At 34.7% G+C, this 20,499-nt stretch overlaps 1 protein-coding gene across 1 annotated transcript in view; it reads left to right on the forward strand.

The window, feature by feature from the left end:
- adamts17 (ADAM metallopeptidase with thrombospondin type 1 motif, 17) overlaps nt 1-20,499 on the forward strand; it is a 140,545-nt gene that overhangs the window by 31,785 nt on the left and 88,261 nt on the right. The window contains exon 7 of the mRNA XM_088921470.1: nt 4,675-4,718. Within this exon, the coding sequence (XP_088777596.1) occupies nt 4,675-4,718 (44 nt within the window). The remainder of the gene's footprint in view (nt 1-4,674; nt 4,719-20,499) is intronic.

The raw sequence follows: 20,499 nt of genomic DNA on the forward strand, positions 1-20,499 counted from the left end.
AGGATTTGCTCATTATCAGTCTCCAAGTAATTTGATTGAGCTTTATTAAATTTGCCAAGAAGAACTGGGTGAGAACTGAACCAATTTGATAGGCAAAATTGATAGATATGTACTCCAAAAGACTCCAAAAGACTTGTGGCTGTAGTAACTGCAAAAGTTGCTTCTACAACATATGAAATTTACAGGTCAGAAAAGTTATTCAACCAAGTTATTTCATTTTTTTCTCTAGTTTTTGACATTTTCTGTAACGTATCTTACCCTTAGAAGACTTCTGTTGGAGCATTCAGGTTTTGAGTTAAATATGAACTTTAAAAAAGTGTATGCATAATTTTTAATTTCACTAAATGGGACACTGTAGGAAGGGACCAAATATTTTTGCAACACACTATAACATAATAATAATCACCTTCAAAATATAATTTTGGCAGGAAAATAAACTCTTTGAAAGTACTCCTTTTTCTCTCTTTTCTGGTTCTGGAGAACCCTTAATGTCCATTTTTGAAATGTACACGTGTTGAAAGTTTAAGAAGGGTAAAGCTGTTTTGTCCTGTCTTTAATATCTTAATAATTCTGTTCCAAGCAGTCAAAAAATGTGGAAAACGTTTGCATGTGAGTACACGCTGTGCTGTCAACCCTGTTCTTTGGTTCTGAAATAAATGCCTTTTTGTGACAATTTGGAGTAGATCATATGAGATTTGTCACATCTGTTCTCAGATGTCACTGTAAACTAGCATCAATCCTGCTACCACCTTTTCTCCCAGTTCTCCTTGCAATCAAAGCACTGAAATGGCCAACTACTTTCTACCACCCAGCGGAGCATCACATTCACTTTATCCTTAAATTCAACAAATCAAAAACATTCATCATGAGATATTTGAGAATTTCTGAAATTGGTTGACAATAAAGAGAAATGTTTAGCTCTCATGCAATTGCCAAAAAAAATGTACAGCAATCATGGCTGCTTTTGACAAGCATTAAATCCAACTGATCAGATGTAAAAGTTGGACTTTCCTTTTACTCTGAACAAGTGTACCGACTGTGCTTGTTTTGCATGATGGCTTTGGTGTTAGTTAGGTTTCTGTATTTGCCTTAGTTTTAATTTAAAAATTCTACCAAAATATTTGTTTTACTAATATACTGTAAGAGTAAACAAAGTCTTGCTGTATCAACATAATAGGATGTGGGTCATTTTTGTTTCTTTACTTGAAAACTACTCACAGATTGATATGTAAGACTAGGTTTTGTTAAATTACAGGGTTTGGGACTGTGACTGAAGTTTCTTCCTTGCCAATCTGAATTAAAAGGAAAGACTGAGCTAACGGTATTATCCCAGCATTGTTGTGGTATCACACACATCATCTGGCTATGTATATCTAGACTAAACGATCCTCTGTAATTTTCTGAACTTTGTTGTTGGGTTTGACATGCTAATTGCAAGTTCAAAGTAGCTTCCTGTGTGAACTCAGGCTGACCAATGTAATTAAAAGTGGTTTGATGACCTTCTTCAATAAACTCTTAAGTAATGCTCAATTTAAAAGTAGAGTCGAATCTGCTGAGATGGCAGTTTTAACTCCTTATACTCCCTAACATCCTCATTTCGAGATAGAAAAATTTATGAAGAAAGTCTCTTGCACATTAAAAGTGTTTCTTTGAACACAGAAAATTAAAGGACAAGTTAAGGTTTATTCCATGCTGAAAAGAGAAGAAAAGAAACACAATGTTTCGGCTGTGGAGGCTTCTTCGGGTGTGAAGAAGTGTCCACAGTTGAACCGTTGTTTCTTTTCTTCTCTTTGGAATGGAAAGGAATGGAATAAACATTTACTTGTTCCTTTGCAGCCTACGCATGCTGACACAGCTACCTACTTGAACTACAGAAAATTAAATTTGTATTTTTATGGAAAAGAACCACTGTATGCTGTCAGAACCTTTCTTCTTTAAGATTTGTGTCACTATTCAGGCCATACATTGCTGTATAGTCACCTTTAAAATATTAATTCAATGAACAAAATGATTTAGAGCAGGCAACAACCATCTACATACATAACCACGAAATAATTATAATAAATATAAACATTATAAATAATATGCAGAAATAAAAGCATTTCTGCTGGATTGGTTCAGCTGCTTTTTTCATGCTCATTTAAACAAAGGTCACTTTATGTAACTGCCTTCCCAGATATCACTGCTTTCTGGTGTGCTGTACATTCCAAACATTCTTTCACTCCATATCCAGATGCTGAGATACAGCTGTTCACACCTTGCCTGGTTAACAGGATATTCACATGGGCTGTTAGTAGGAAGTAGGAACACAAGTCACTTGTACAGTATGTGTTAAACCTCTAAGAAGAACCAGAGATCTCTGTCTTTGTCAATTACTCAGCACTAGTAGAAATTTTACTTGCACATTACTCAGTGACAGATTATGGTAGGAGTGTTACATTTGCACATACATATACATACACACTGTATATTCTTATATACATTGTGTTCATGATTTGATACTATACTGTATATAATGCTTATACTACATATAATATGATGGCCTTCCAGAGTGCTCTGTATTAACTCTGTCTGAGTTAATGTTTCCCACAGAAAACCTCTACAGCAGCAGCTCTGCTTCAGATTGTTTTCACAGAGCTTGAAGTGTTTACGAAAAATTGGAATAATTTTATTTTTCAATTTGCATATTATAAAGAGATAAAAGATTCTCTGGAACATTATGCCATTAACCCTGGGGCAAGCAGATTGTTTTATGTGTGATTAACAGGAAGAAAAGTTAATTTTAAACTCCAGTTGTGTAACTTGTGTTGTGTACCATTCCTCAGGATTGAATCCTGCAGGGAAGGGTAATTGTCATTCTATCCTGATTTGAACCTATGTTTTGAGAAGAAACCGTCTGCATCGTGCCATCTAGTTTTATGTATGTTGAATTTTAATATTAGCATTCATTTTCATCTTGAGAAAAAATAATTAAGCATACCCATTTTGGTCTAATCTGAGCATAGTTTCTGCAAAGGGTGACAGCCATGCTTTTATTTTCTCTCTGGAGGTTTTGATTGAATGAAAGTATTATTATTCAAGACTCTATGATACTGATTAATTTATTCTTTTTAAAACAGAAGAAAGATTACAAATAAGATTACACCACTTTTCTGATCATGCTCACTTGGATTCTAGTAAGAAGCCACCCCAGTTTCTTGATAGACGTCAAAGTGTTTTAGCAACATGACTGGGTAGCTTGTTCCACTCTTCCACAACCTTTAAAGTAAATGACTGCATCTTGTTTTCATTTCTAAAAACAGTTCTCTTTATGTTCCCTTGTTCATGATTTTCTGATCCTGACATACCATTGGGTTTACTTTTTCCGAAAGAGAATTTTCAGATTCTCTTATACTCCTCTCGGTTCAAGACTAAACATTTTTAGTTCTTTTAGCCAGTCAGTATATGATGTTGTTTTAAGGAATATATCTGGTCTTTCTTCTTTGGACCAATTGCAAAGAAATAATGTATTTGTAATGAAGAGACTGTACACAGTATTCCACATGAATATTCAGGTCTAACTGTACTTCAAGGGATTTAAACTTTAGGTCCATTGACTTGAATTTTAACTGTATATTTTAACATTTTGTTTGGCTTTTTTATTGCTTCCTCACATTATCTAGAGGAGGAAAATGATGTATTAATGTGAGTACCTATGTTTTCTTCCTAAGTTCCTTCTTCAAGTACAGTGTTTTCCATGTTGCAGTATGTAACAAGCATAAAAATCATTGGCAGTTTCAGTTATTATTTATATCTACAGCAAATTCACAAAGTTATTAAGAGGAATAAGACATCATATATTTGTAGCGGGTGCATTGACATTTTACTGAACAAACATGATATACATTAATTATGCTGATTAACATTTGCTATCAATAGGGATGTTCATCAGGGTCTATTGTGATTGGCAGCAAACTAGTAACACTCTGTGTTTGTCTATTGAAAATATCATCTTATTGAATGTATTTAGCTTTCTCTGTGTCAGCAGATCCTCCTATTTTGGTATCATCTGAGAATTTGACTTGTTTTTTAAATATGTTCAAATCAGTTTCAATTTAGGAAGACTAGCAGGCCTAATACATGACCCTATGCTATTTAACTAATTACAGTACATCACCCTCATTTTAACATTTACTTTTTATTTGAGCTCTCTATCTTCTATCCATTAACTTGTTCTCAACCCAGATATATGTTTGGTCCTAGATTGAACGCTTTTGGCCTTTAATATTTAATAATGGTTTATGTGGATATTTTGTTACTTTAGCAAAATACACTATGAAAACCTAAACATGCTGTTGCTTACAAAAGGTTAGATAAGCAATATTTATCTGTTCTAAAACCATGTTAAATATCTCCTAAAATCCTTTTAACATCCTCTATTTTAGTATTAATTATCCAACTTTTTAAAAGTATTCACATTAAACAAAAGTAAGACTTATTGTTCTGCAACTACCTACCTGGCTTTTAACCACCTTTTTATGGATCAGGGGACATCAGGATTGCAATTTTGTAGTTACTGCCTATTATCTCTACCCTGAAACTGTTGAAAGAAAACTGTGGAAACTCAGATAAATTAAGTGTCAAGTCTGCAAGTCTGTGACTTTTGATTAACATCTGTGTATTTTAATTTTTTAGGACTGATTTTTGTGTCCACAAAGATGAACCTTGTGACACTGTAGGTGAGTAACTTGAGAAATTTGTTTTTGTTGTGAATGTTTTTGTGATGAAGCATAATTAACATCAGAATTATTATTTTTTCACTAAAATGGAAAAAGAATACATTTTCAAAACAGCTTTCTGGGAATGTGGGAAATGCTAAATTTAGTCTGTTCACACACATAATGATGTGCAAGTAAGGGACTTTGAAAACTTTTATTATTTTCAGTCCTTTTCAGAAAGGAGGTTTAAACAGTTTTACTGTGTTTAACAGATTCAAAAGTAGACCAAATCCTATAATCTACAACATGGAAGGGAAAATTAAGGAGAATTTAGAAATATGTCATCAATGTTGTGATCAAGGATTACTTATAGAATGTAAATTTCACAAAATTAAGAAAGAATGTAAACAAGAGATAGCCTTTTGGCCCATTTTTTCTTATTAGGTACATTAGTTTAGTCGTTCATTCATTTAGTTAATTTAGTTGTTCAGTAGTTGTAGTGTCACTCAACAATTTCTTAAAACTGCCCAGACATTTAAGGTCTTATTTTACAATTGTCATCCCATGTACTACTTTCACTACAGGTTGTGTAATAGTGTCCTAAATCAACCTTATCAGTACCTCTGAGGATCATATATATTTAATTTACGTCTCCTCTCAAATTCTTTCCAGACTGAAGAGGATTATATATGCCTTATGCTGTAATGACAAATTCCAGGAATCATTTTTCACTCGTTTTGTTCTTCTTGAAATCTTTCTAAGGCTATAAGTTCTTTTTTTGGTATGGTGAAAAAAATTAAAACAATTATATAGTGTTTATAAAGTAAGTTGATGTCAGATTAAATTAAGTTAACTCCTTATAACCATTGTCTCAATATTCAACCCTGCCAGATCAGAAACATTACAATTCTGTAACCATGCATACATTCGGTAGATAGAACTAGATTTTTTTTTGTTATATGCACATTATGATAACACTGGGCTTCATAAACTGGAAGTTAACTTGGGTGTGATTTTTACAATAGCCTATAATACCAGTGCAGTCAGACCCCTGGAATTCATCTCTCTAAAAAGCAACAGCTGCTGCCTCCTTGTTTCTGTATTCCTCACCTTGTTACTCACATAGCCACACAAGCAACACACTGCAAACTTTTCTTACAGGGACAGTAATAACCTGTTCAAAACAGTGAGTTGGTCTAGTTTTCAGTTATAGTTCACACAACAGAAATACAAGGCTGTGAATCTTATTTCCTGTAACCTTCTAGAATATATGCTGTCGGTAGGTGAAAAAGCAACCTTGTTGTGCTCTGCAATGGGTTGCATTGAGCATAGGAATGTGTAAGTGGAATAGGTTGCCAGTAGGCTTTTGTTCTACTGTCTGGGTGGCCTCTGCTCAGATCACCAGCAAGCGTAGTTGAATATGATGACACAGACACCTTGTCAGGGTTTCAGCTCCTGCAGTGCTTGCGGGGTCATTGTGTACTTTGGTGGAATTTATATTTATCACATCAGGATCTTTAGAATAGTGCATAAAATATTTCCTTGTAAAGACGTATGTGCCTTATAAATACCAAAACAAATAAAAAGGCTAGAATTCTGACTCTTATCCTGTTCACTATGGCTTTAGCAAAAGAGTATGATAGTTATATGAGATGGACTGATGAAATATTTCATGAGCAGAGGCTTGTTGAAGATGATTTAAAAGTTATACCATAAATTCATTCCTTGAAGTATTAGAGCTATGTTTTATAATCACTATTCTTACATTATAAATCTAAAATGTCTGTGGCAGTCTCAAGGTCAAATTGGATTAGAGATGGTTGAGGAATTGTCATTTTTAAACAGAAGAATTTGTTTTCCACACCAGTTTGTGTTTCATACATAAGTTTAGTTCTTAGGATTGTTTCCATTATAGATTATGTAATGCTGGAATGTGTCCATTTCCAAGATTTATGCCTTTGGAATCCAAGGAATAGACTGGATTTTTCTTTTTCAAATGCCAAAAAAACTATAGAGCTGTGCAGTAATATGATTGCCTGCACTTTTTCCTTTGTGCTACTTATTTTTGGTTCAGTCTTTTAAGACACTTCTGACACGTAAACGAAAAGAATCTCTTAGCCTCTGGGCGACTTGTCCTTATTTTATGAATAATTCAAACCCTCTCTGCAATAAAAAAATAGAATCTCTTGTTATAAAGATTCCAGAACAGATTCAGTTTTACTTTTAAGTAACCCAAATACTGTTCAGGAACATCACAATAAACTATGAGAGATTCAAGAGGAAAAAAGGAATTTCCATAGCTAAAGGAGTGAAGTGGGCAAAATATCTATGATTAATCTCTGCATTCTTATGAAATATTTGAGGAGCAATACAATGAAGGGGTTTGAATACATGAAAAGCGTTTGAGTGTTATTTTTTTTCTGCTACAGTAATATTAATGTTACTTGAACTATGTACTGTATGTATTCTTTTGTAATTATAGCATTCATCTTGCCCACAGGGTTTAGTTTAAATTTCAGTACTATTACAGAAAAGTTATTGGACCAATATTATGAGATACCAGACATGTTTTCAGTTACAATAGTGAGTGTTATTTTCCTTTCATTTGCTCTTGTTTGTCTTGGCCATAGCAAATATGGTGCATTTTTATTCTTTTGCAGATGTTCAAGGGACATGTTAAGAATCTTTTTCTATATTTATTAAACATTTTTGTGCTTCTAGTAAATGTGAAGAAATGAAAAGTAAGATTAATGTGTAGCAATGGTGATTGGCATTTTGTCATTCTGTCTCTACCCCATTTGTATTTATTGCCATACAGTCTCTGATAATTTACTTAATTGAAAACATGAAGGGGGCCCTGTCCTTCATATTTGAAATATTGCAGACTGAGATCATAGAGCTTGTGGAACTATGTAAGATGTCACTAAATTTTGCCTGGTTGTTTTTTGTGATCCAGTGATGTGGCTGTTAAGATATTCAGAACACAGGGATGATACATTTACTGAAGCTCCCGTTTTATTTATCTTTAATTTTCAGGAAGTTAGTACCTTTAAAATCAGCCTCTTGTTTTATGTTCTGTAGTGACAAGTTTAGCTTTGCAGTATGTACAACTTGTAACCTAATACTGATTTTTGAAAATATAACAACTAAGCTTAAGATTTCCAAAGCATGCAATGTAACTAGGTTATTTATCAAACCACATTATCATTCATTGAAGATTATTATTTACTACATGTAAACTCTGTCCTTGCTGAATTTTTTTGCAAGTGCATAGCATTAGCAGAATATGCTTCATTTTAGTTTTTATGATCTTCAGCAGTGATACTGTATGCTGATTTACTTTAAACCTATATAACCTATATAACAGATATTCTTTTGTTTGAATATGCTGCATCTTTAATTCATAATGGTTCTTATCACTTATTTACCTGTAATACTTAAAAGCATTGGATAGCATATGGGTGAGTATATAAAACTCCTTAATCTTTTTTTCTGTTCTCACAAACAGATTAATTTTCTTCATTTTACTGTCATTGTTGTGTTAATTGTTTTACGGATTAAAAGGAATACAAACTTCAGTTTCTGTTGTGTGGATTCTAGACTGTTAGAATGCTAATTCCACTTTAGTTTTGGAAAATGTCATTGGGAAACATCAGATATCAACTGATTATAAAACCAGTTTACAGGAGCTACTATTGAAGAAATGACTATTTCAACAAGGCCAACAATGTTTTCCATGGAATACTGGAGCAGAGCAGATTCAGCTGGCTGCTCTCATGATGCAGTGGAGAACTATAACGTGATAATGAGACCTGGCATGTTAGCTAGAAACAAAGCACCATGTTCAGCATTTTTTCTCAGAATATACTGAGAGCGTGTTCATGCGGCTGGTTAATCCTGAGGATTTGCCTTGAAGCGTAAGATACTTCCCAATCCTGAATATCAGACATTTGAGACGAGAGGAGAGTCTTACAGGCAGGGTTATCCTTCTAATCAGTACATAATCTAAAAATTTTGATAAATTATTTGGTAGTATCAAATCAATCCAAGTATCTCATCCAGCTGTTTCTTGAAAGATTCTAAGATTCAGTTTCAATAGCATGGCTATTGGCTGGATATTTTGTTCTAGACGCCCTCTTCAGACTCTCCCTCTGCCAGCAGAGTGATGTACTTACAGTATATTTTACTCCATTTCAGGTCCCTGCCATCAGACTATCACTACTTTTATTCCAATAGAGCAAATGGAACATCTAACACATTACTCTGAAAAATAATAAGTAATAGGTTTATTCCATGCTGAAAAGAGAAGAAAGAAAACACAACATTTTGGCTGTGGAGCCTTCTTTGGGTGTAAGAAAGATAGGGCAGTCAGCAAAGATGATATATCTTATCTTATATCTTATCTTATATATTTGGAAAACAAAAACCAGGAGAGAGGAGGAGGCGGGAGCAGGGGAGAAGCAGAGTGGCCAATCAAGTGGTGCGAGGTCGAGAGAGGTGAGGAGAGGTGTGAAACAAAACCTACAAATGAATAGAGAGAATTAGAAGAAAACAAGTTTGTCGTTGAGAGAAGGGGGAAGGTGTGAATTAAGTTTCAGGATAATTTTAGTTTCTGATGTCTTTCTGGTATAGGAGTTAAGAAACCCTACTTTGAGAACGCAGACGGAGAGATCAGTCTGATCATGGCCGTCAGAGGTGAAATGAGAATCTATGGGCTTGGTGAAATCTTTAATCTTCATAGCCCTAACATGTTCTCTGAAGCGGTCTCCAAGTCTCCTTCCTGTTTTCCCAATGTAGATAGCTGGGCATTTACTGCAAGAGATACAATAAATAAGGTTGCTGGAGTTACAAGATGTCACCTGAGTGATCCAGAATTGTCCTGAGGGGTCTTGAATGAGTGTGGTATTAGATATGTACTTGTGGGTGATACAGCGAGATCTGTTGCAGGGCAAAGTGCCTGGTGTGGATGATTGCTGAGGGTGGTCAAGGGAGCTGTGAATAAGAAGTTTACACAGATTAGGTGGTCAGGGAAGAGAGCCCCAATGGAGGGATCATCCTGTAGGATGGAAAAGTTGTTGTTAGCGGTCCCGGGGATAGAGAGTGCGTTAGGGTGTCAGGGAAACACCAAAGGAATGTGGTTGTTAGGCCAGGAGTTCCTGATCGAGTTGATGGTCCGATGGGCTGTTTTTGGCTCTGTTGATGAAAAAAGAGTGTATTTTGAGTGCTTGGTTCTGGAAATTGATATTATCACTGCAGAGTTGTTGTAGCCGAAGGAACTGAAAAAGGAAGAGAGTTTTTAGTGTGTTTGGGGTAAAATGAGCTGTACAGAAGACAGCTCTGTGAATCTGTGGGTGTGTAATAGACTGAAGTAGAGAGTCGGGGAGTGTTAATGGATAGGTTTATGTCTAGAAACAGAAGAGTAGTGGAGGATATTTAGCTGTATATTTGAGGGACGGGTGAGAGTTAGTGAATTGATGCAGGAAGTGCTCTAGCTGGTCATTAGAGCATGTGGTGGCACCAACACAGTCATCGATGTATCACTTGTAGAGGTCCAGGACAAAGCCAGTGTAGGAAGCGAAGGAGCGTTCTTCTACCCCGCTGACAAGTAAATTAGCATAGCTGGGTCCCATTCTGGTGCCCATGGCAACTCCACTAACTTGCTGGTAAAAAAGGTTACTGAAAGAGAATGCATTAAGTGAGAGTACCAGTTCTGCAAGGCGTACAAGGGTGTGGGTGGGAAATATTCTATTTTCAGAAAATATTCAATTTTTTTCCATGATGTGCATTTAAACCCATTATAGAATTTTAAAAAGATGACTGGATTTTATCATCCCACTAGAATGCTCTGTAGACATAAAACCTACTTTAACTCTTCTTAGATATACGACTGCAATAAACTGCTGAAATATCTTTCAGTTCAGTTTTTTGTCATATGCACAAATGCAATGAAATGCTTATTTGCATGTGTGCTTCAATACTTAGGCATTAAGGAAACACGAAAACATAAACACAGAACAGCAGCAGCAACAATGAGTTAAATAACATACAACTTAAAAAATATTCCAAGAATCACTAATAAAATCTAGTCTAATAAAATTTTATCTAATAAAATATTGAAGTTAATGATTTGTTTAATTTCTTATTATAACCTGAAATATAATAAACCAATTTCTTTATGTATTTATGACTTAGAAATGAAGGATACAGATTCAAGGAATTAATTGAACATTCCTAGCTTAATTTTGATTACCTGATCATTTGTAACTGATTATATAACATTTGGGTGGCACAGGTGATGAGGTGGTTTATCCTGTTGAATGTCAGGCATAGTGACATTCAGGAAGAATACAGAAAGTAACCAATATATAAATCATTATTTATAATTAGGATTGGTATATTGTAATATGATAATATAATATCAAATTTGATTATAACTTGATATGTACAGGCAGAGCAAAGTAGGTGATGTATCTATTGAACTAGGTCATCTTTAACATTTGAAGCAAGGTTTTGTGTTAGCAGCCCTAATGGATGTCAGTACGTATTTAGCAGATACACAGAACAATGCCCTAATTTTTACTTATACTTCACATATTAAATGATGAGGAGAACTAAGGGTGATGGACTGGGCAAGAGTGTATAATTTCTACATAATTCTGCTTGTAGTGATTGAAGGCAACCTGACTGCACAGTACTACATTGAACAATTGGGAACTGAGGTCCTGGGACCTCGCTTGCTGCTCTTCCTGTGGGCTCATGATGATATGATATTCCAGTAGGACAACGCCTGTCTTCTAGCTGTTTGCGTAACATTGTCATTCTTTCAAGATGACAAAATGAAAGAGGTGCTCTACTTTCCAGAACTAAACCCCATGGAACATTTATCGCTTAAGCTGTGGTATCATCGCATCTGGGGCTCAGAGACCAGTGAACAGACACACGCTTGTCCAGCCTTTATGAGAAAAATGGGACAGAATCTCATAAAACACCACCTGTAACGTGGTTCAAAGCATGCATCACAGATGTACAGTACAGTGCTTATTTCCAGCAGCGCCCCCACCTGATACCAGCCTTTGACCTTCACAGTAAACCCTCTGAAGATCAGCTCTGGTAATAAATCAGCGTAATGCTGCGACAGGCCTACTTCTCAGTACGTGGCATATGGACAAACCTCAATGGAAAAATAAATACTGTGCATGAAAATTTACCAAAATTTTACAAAACACAAAAGAAATACTTACTATAGATAACCTGACATTGTGAATCCCTTTATATAGCAAACCGGTCTAACTTAAGCCCATGTGAGAAAGTTATTCTAACCACTTTATCAGTCATCTTATTAATCAGTTAATTCATTCACTACATGTGAGCCTTTTATTTGTAATAGATGCCTGAATGACCTCTAGCAGAATGTCAGCCAAAAGTAATATCCTTGTTTCTGCTATCCTGTCACACTTGTTTTTTCAGCTATGTAATCTATCCAATGGCACCTACTGTACTACAAAAAGTTTATAAGAATTACAATTTGTACGAGCTAAGTGACATTTTCTGTTCATTTTATAAAATACATTTTGGTACTGAATGAAATACCACATATTTCAGTGTGGGTTAATGAGAGTAATACAAATATCTTTTCCAGATTCTGGTATCAATAAACAGTATTGGTTAAAGCAAGGATACTTTGGGTAAAACAATGGAGAAATTAAGGGAACTACTAATGTTTTAATTAAGCTGAAATCAATGGAAAATAATTTTGCTATGATTGTTGTTTTCTGTAATTTGAAGAAGAAAAATGAATCCTATTTACAATAATTAAAGCATAATGGAAATACTGTATGCCACATTATCAGAATAAACGCACGACAAATAAGAATGTTATTTTGCTATACATGCAAAATACAAGATGCTGCATCTTTAGAGTTTAAGATAAAAAAAACATATTTTCCAGAATCAAATACTTTCATTCTGATGTTGTACTGGGCAGTTAGCAGTTTCTGAAAACGATGAATGTATTTCAGTGTTTCCATGGTAGGGTGTGCTGTTCATGAATAACTTTTGTTATCGCTGTAGTTTTCTTTGTTTGTTTCATAATTTATTTTCTTAGTGCTGCTTTTCAAAACAGGAGGCGTAACTGTGAATGATGTAACTAGGACGACTGGGAAAACTAATTATGTTGAGGTAATATCCCAGTGGCATCCCACTTCCTGAGTTTGGCTTTACTCTGCAAAAGAAAAGAAGGAGTTCTACCTTCGCGTACTCCACTAGGCTAATACTATTATTATATAATGCTCAGCTGTTGTAAGATGAGGGCACTGACAGTTTCATAATCAGCTGATTTAGTTTAACGAAATCCAGCAGAGGCGATTCAGGGAAGTCGATGTCATGGGGAAAAAAATGACATTGCCAAATACGCAGAGCTGTTCCTGTTTGTGTTGTGCTGAATTGTCAGATTTTAGGGCTTTCTGCATGGGGGAAGGCGTGGGAGGGTCCTGTAAGTGAATGGAAAAACCTGTTTCTGCTGAAATGACTGATTATACAGAAAATGCCTTTCTTTTTGATACTTGTTGAATTCCACACCTGAGGAGTTTCTTTACTGTATAACTCAATAATTGTTTTGTACAGTAACTAACCTGTTTTCAGCAACCAAAGCAAGATTATACCAGTCAAGCACCATAGACACTGAAGGCAATCGGAAGTAACAAATTTGAATCATTATTCTGTTTTCTGACTCTCTGACTCTGGTAACACTGATTTTTTTATCACCACAGCTGGCTTCAGAGTACTTATTAAGCCATAAATATTACTGAAATGCATCACAATGCAGTCTCTTTAATTAGGCTTAATTAAGTTTACACTAATTAAGTGTAAAATCGGACACAGAGAAAACATTGAATTTATTATCGAATTCAGGTCCTGTGACAACCAAAACATGAAAAGATGGAATTATAATTATCACACCTGCAATGAGTTATAAGTTTTTGAGAAACATAGCCCATAATGCAAATAAGTATTCTCAAAAAATGTGTGGTCATTTAACTAAGATGCAGATTTTCTCAACCTCCTGAATAACAAATAGCTGAATTGAAACATTGCATATATTTATAGTTCTGCTATCGAAAATCATTAAGGGAATCAACAGTTAATAATTAGGCAAGTAACTGTAGTAAATACACCAGTATATGTTTTATAAGGACTCGGTGTCCATGGCTTTAAGAACCATATATTTCTAACATACAGTTTACAGGGCCCAAGTTTAGAAGCAGTGATACCTCTCGCCCATCATTATTTTTGTTTTTTACACACTTGGTGCTGGATTAGTGCTGCACTAGACAATACAGGATTTATCATACAAAACTATGTCAAAAAAGTGTTAAGAAAATGAATTCTATTGGGTAAACTCTCAAATTTGTCATTTCAAGTGCAAAAAGAAGTATAATTGATGTCAAAATTGGATAGATCTAGTAACCCTAACCCTAGTCTGGCCCGAACTGCATCCTAATTTAATACCACTGTAACAGAATTTTTCAAGTGAAAAACAAATACTCAGAGTGGGTTCATTAATGAAGAAGATGGACGGATTTGATTGTTTAAGTTCCTATTTTTTAGATTGAGGAACATTTTTTACATCTGTTAAATGGAGGGCTTCAGAGACACATTCCGGAATTGCTCAGTTTGAACACCCGCTAGGGTTAGGGTTAGCATTCTTCTAGTACTCGAGCATTTTTAACCTCATTGCTGTACTTTGGGGCCCAAGTAAAGTTTAGAAACATTGTTAATTTTTGCCCATCATTATTTTTGTTTTCACATACTTAGTGCTGGATTAGTGGTTCAGGGTTAGGGTTAATCCAGCCATTTAGAACGCACAAGGGATACTGCAGTAGTTTTCGGTTGAGCGGCTGTGCCACACTGTGCGAGGTTGCGGTAGACTGGGTCGTCCGCAGCATTTTAGATATTTTCAGTAATGTGACTATAGTTCTTTGTAAAACCTCCAAGGGGACATTTGGAGCATTTTGGGCTGCTACCAGAAAACACTTGGTTTTGAATCTGTACACTGTTTAGACTTTTATTATTTTTAAACTGTTATTATGCAGTAGCTTGTGACCGTGATGTGCCTTTTTCAGCTTTACATTTACATAGAGAAAATCCAATGGTAAATTTTGGTAGCTGAAAACAAAAACAGTACTTTCATGTAATACTGTACACATAGTAACCTAATGTGTGCACCGTAGATGGTGGTGATAACTAAATATGAAAACTTACCCAACGTTGTTATACCCTCTTTATAAATATTTTATGCATCAAAGTCTTTAACTTGGTAACTTACAGTGGGTTATGGTTTTAATGTGTTTGTTCTAATATTATAAAGTTTATATACTGTACTTCGTAAAAAGTTATAACGTTTTATCCTTTTCTAAGATTACGTAGTAAGAACAACACTTGCTGTAATTGTAAAAAAAGTTGTACTTATTTAATACCCATTGATTATTAATTGTTATATTAATATGGAATCGTATAGCTACAGTAAGCAGCTAAAATATCACAAGTTGACATTTCGGAAACATTTTGACATTAAACATTAAGAACATCCCAATGTTAATGTGCTATGGAAGATATTCTTAATTACCTTTTAAATCTGAAGCTGTTAACTCTACTTCACACCTGCATAACAAGATCATGGTTTCAAAATTTAAAAAAATTAAACCTTTGTTTGGATGAGAACGTCATGATTGTTACGCAAGGAAGTGAAATGTGACAATTTGTTACAATTACCATCAGGAGAAAAAAAGGATTTTTTATCTAATTGTGGCTGCTGCAGTTGCACCCTTTGCAATGGCTGAATAGTTAATACTTCCCAATTGCTTTGTCAGTCTGTCGGTGGGGGGAAGGTGGTGGTGGTAGTGGTGGGGGGGGGGGGGGGGGGCTCTCCTTGACATCTGACACTCCTCCATACGCTTAAGTGGAAAATTAATAAAAACGCCAATGTAAACGTCATATTTACAATTTGTTGAAAAAAATGGTTGTAAAGTTCTCTAAAGCTTTCTCAGTCAAGAACAAGAATTCACGTAGGGAGCTGTGTCAGCATGTGAAGGCTACAAAAAGATCAGCTAAAGAGGGAAGAAAACGCTTTCAGAGAAAACAATGTTTCAGGTGTGAAGAATACTGAGCCCCAATTCAATTGCAGCCTAAACGTTTCCCCACACACCCTCCCCCTACAGCGACTGGAATATACACTAGATTTTGTTTATATAAAAGCTATATCACTGGGCAAAGTGATGGAGACTGAAATAAACAACACAAGCACTACCAGCTTTTTTCCCTTCCCTCTGGTGCGAGATGATAATCCCATTTTTAATCATTCTGTATCCGAATCAAAGCGGGTGAGAGAGAGTAGGAAGAGACAGAAAAACGTGTGTCCCGTCTTAATTTCAAATTATATTTTTGAACAAAGTCTTGTAAATTAATGTTTTTACAAGATGTGGAAATGTTATTGCAAATGTTAATATTATTGATTATTGATTAAACTAATAGTTTATGCTAACACCTGACTTTCTTTTTTAGTAAATAAAATATTGAACTAAGTGTGACATTCAGAAAAAACAATTGAGAATAGTCTGTGGTATTTGTATAGATGAAACTTTTCTAAATGTTTTTTAAAAAATAGAAGCTGTAGAACGGTATTTACAGTTAGTGGGCAGTGTGCTATTTTCTCAGCAGCCTGCTGATCTGCTTAACACCTGTAGAAAACATTATTTTATTTCTGTACAAAATGTGTGTTGCGTTTACAGAATTAAAGTGTTTAAAATGTTTAATTAAAAAGTAAAAAGAACATACAGCTTACACAAAGACTCTAAGCTGATCGTGCCGTTTTTTGTGCACAAAACATGTTTTTAACTATCTAAACCCGTTTGTTTATGGATTGTTTAAAGTCATGCAATGTCTAATTTAGACAGACACACATGATTGTTTCTTATTTTCTTTAAAAATTGAAAGAGTCAGTTGCCCATCATGCCATACAATGTTACATTTTTATGTTTTTAAGAGACTTCTGAACGTTTCAACTGATGCATAAAAATATAACAAATTATGAGCTCGCTTACAACATGGGACCTGCTTTTTTCAAACGAAGGTTTCTAAAAATGTACTAGATATTGTTAAAATAAAAGCTGTGAACATTTTCAATAATTGCAATCTTTAAAATGCCTGTGGTCTGAAGGCTCTGTACCACAGCAGAATTCACAAATGCCAATGTCATGTACAGTTCTCCCAGATATCCAACTTTTGCCCATCAGTTAAGAGAAGGAGGAGAGATTGTACTTGTGGTGCATCTGCACAGATGGGAACGCCAGAGCCGACCATTACACCGCTCTTCTATTTCGTAATTTTGTGACATTTGAAATTTACTGGGAGTGGACCACATCCATAAATTTTGACGGGTCCAGAGGCAAAAGGGCCTTGCCTTGCAATCTCTGGGAAAACATTACAGGCATGGTGAATCAGTGAATCGGAGATTCTCAAAACTTACTTTGATTGGAAACGAATACGCAATCGGATAAACGAAATGCTCAAAGAGACGCTTTTTTCCTCTGGTTTAACAGTCTGCACAGCAACAAAACAATCAGATTAAACAAGAGAGTGTGACGTTTCTTTTTGTCAATGAAACAATAGTGTCTTCTTGTTGATTTAAGTGTCCTTCTTTCAGTTGGATTGCAAGATTAACATGAAACAGCTCAGGGTTATTGTTATGATTTCTCTATTATTATCGAATCCCTCAACTTGTTCACTTGTGATTATTTTGGAAACATTTCGACATGTTCCTTTTAACTACATTGCTATCGATACTGTTGCAATAGACAATGAAACACTCTGAGTTTGTAATGTAGGGTGCTCTGAACGAGTTAAACTTTGATTCAGGACAAATAAACGTAATTCCAACAAGCTATACTGTAGTGGCTTTTAAACTATACAACATCGCGCTGTATTCATGTAGCATGTCTTTGTTCAAGTTTTAAACCTAAAGTACCGAGAAAAACAGGACAACGCATCTCCTCTATAAATCATCAGTTTACAGATTGTCCAAGGTAATTTATTATTAACATTATCATCTGTATCGCATTAAAATTTGAACATTTTTTATAAGTGTAAATCCAACTATCTATGTTCTAACTGCTATATCAAGGACAGGTAACAGTTTCACCAATATTATTTGGTATCATTTTTTACGATTTTAATAGACTTCAGAATGCTTCGATTGATGCTTAAAAATGTAACAATGCGTACTGTGGTAAGAGCACAGAACATCTTTCCGCCTGTGAAAAGATTTGCATATGGAGTTTATTCTTATCTGTGTGAAAACAGGAAATACAGAGGGAGTTTCAGAAATTAAAAAGAGGTCTGGAACACCCTGTCTCAAAAATAGACATTTAATAAATTGAAGGTTGTGAAAACAGTGACAAATCACCCCAAAATAAATACAATTTTAAAATACAAGCAGCTTGAAATTATTAGTTGCTATTAATAAATCACTTAACTTTGGACATGTTGTGATATTTATAAATACCAAAAAAATTCAATATAGTTTCCATAATATTTAATATTTTCGTTTTTTCAAAGAAATGTTTATATGTTAAAGGAAAACTCATGCCGGGAGCTCGGTTCGAATCCCCCAACCTCCAGCATGCGAGTCACACCTCAAAGCCATTACACCAACACACCGCTTGACAACTTAAGCTATAGCTGAAAAGGGTAGGCAAAATGTTTTCAAGTGATCACGGGTGAATCAAATTGATGCAGATGTTTACAAAGAACTTGGACTACGGTAATACTTTGAGCTATATGAAAATAAATAAATCCTTAAATATCATTATTAATTTCTTTACATATGCGATTTCATCAAATTCTGTATTTTTTACTGCAATAACAAACACAAGTATTCATAGAAAAGGTTAAAACATTATAACTTTTCATAAAGTATATAAACTTAATATAGTCAGAATAAGCACGTAAAAATGTTTCCAAAATATCCACAGTAAGTTATTTTTATAGCTCAGCTATCAAAATTTCCCTTTAGTTGTAAAATTCCACATTAATATTCAATATTAAGTGGATTTAAACATGCACAGTTAAGAGATTAAATGAAGCAATCGTTTCACTTACAACCAGTGCACCACAAGTGCAACCTTTCATCATTTTGGCCAGCCAATAACATACTGCGGTATTCCGCGCTATTCTGCAGGTAATTTCGCGCGGTACAGGGTTTTACCGCGCATTTTGAATGGCTGCATCTGTATATAGATATGTAAAATTTTATAAATCTTTTAATTTCAGAGGCCAAAGTCAATTTGGTTAGAAATACAGTTGAATCAGTTAGTAGTTATGTTTCTAAAGGCATAATTCTTATACTATTCTTATTGTTCATCACAGCATCCATTCTATAGTGACCAAACTGTCAAATTGCTTGCTTTTCTACAGTATTTCACTAGTATAATACTACAGTATTTACAGTAATGGTTTTCAAACTGATGAAAAGACATAAGAACATACAAACTCCAAGTAGATAGCACCCCAGGAATCATACCACAGTGTTGCGAGGCAGCAGTGCTAATTACTGTGCCCCCGTGATGTCCAAGACATTTAATCAATATCAAGAAATGAATGGACTTTATTTTTTAGAAATTTACATGCATAAATAGATTGACAGATTTCTTATGTATTTCAATAAATATGAATGGTTTGAATGCATTTTGTAAATTGTTCATGTGAAAGATAGCATAGTATGGTTATCCCTCACTGTCAGGGTCATGTTTTTTTAAAGTCAGACATAAACCAGGCGTATAATAGAATTAAGTTCATGATTGATTTTCATTTTTGCATGAATACTTTTAGGTCTGCATATGGAGAATTGTAAAAGTACTCACAGTAAGAAGCAGTATCTATTTTCTGCCACGTCGACTGTAATTTCTTAGATGTTCAGGAACAGCAATCATGCACAATATTTTTTACTCTGGATTAAGAAACATTTGATAGATAAGGACTGACTACTGTAAAAACATAAAGTTAAAACCTCAAGAGACAATATTTAACAGGCCATATTAACATAAGGACAAACCCATATTTTTGGATGAGAGACAATCAAAACCTTTATGTTTCAAGTTATTTTAAGTTTCTGGAAAACTTACTTTAATACTTTCAAGGTATTTCTAACCTGTTGGAGTTCATATCACAATTTTCCAGGGACTATTTTCAGCTCTGTGTTTTTAATGTCTGGGACAGCAGACTGGTCTGAATCTCTTTGGATTCTCTGGTTGTTGTGCTGGAAAGAGTAATACTTTATATAACTGAATTTGCAAATTAAAGTCAGTGGATACTCCCTGAGGGATTGTGCTAGTCTTCTTGATCCACTGCTTCATTAGTTGGTTATTAGGGCCAACATCTTTAAACTGCCTGCAAGGAGTCATTTTCAAATAAAGATTAACATTAACTTATTACCATTTTTAAAAATAAAATAAGGCACTTTTACTTGGAGTGTGCAGAAAGCCAAGTCATGTATTGTTGGAAATGGCTCAAAATCATTAATTTACTAACTACTATTTAACATGCTAAATCAGAAGTAATGCCACTTTTTGTTTGCATTCCTTGAAAGACAAACTGCTATTATGAAATTTGTCTCAGCTGAGAGATGTCTTCCTTAAATGGGTCCTAAAGATTTTGAAATCTCTGCTTGGTCTTGCTGGATGCAGAATCTAATCCGAGCCTCTCAAAGAGGCAGAAATGGTTAGCTGGCCTGATTGCAGCTTCTAGTATC

The sequence above is a fragment of the Atractosteus spatula genome, chromosome 7 (genome assembly GCF_055471065.1).
Source record: "Atractosteus spatula isolate fAtrSpa1 chromosome 7, fAtrSpa1.hap1, whole genome shotgun sequence".
In the NCBI taxonomy this organism is placed as follows: Eukaryota; Metazoa; Chordata; class Actinopteri; order Semionotiformes; family Lepisosteidae; genus Atractosteus; species Atractosteus spatula.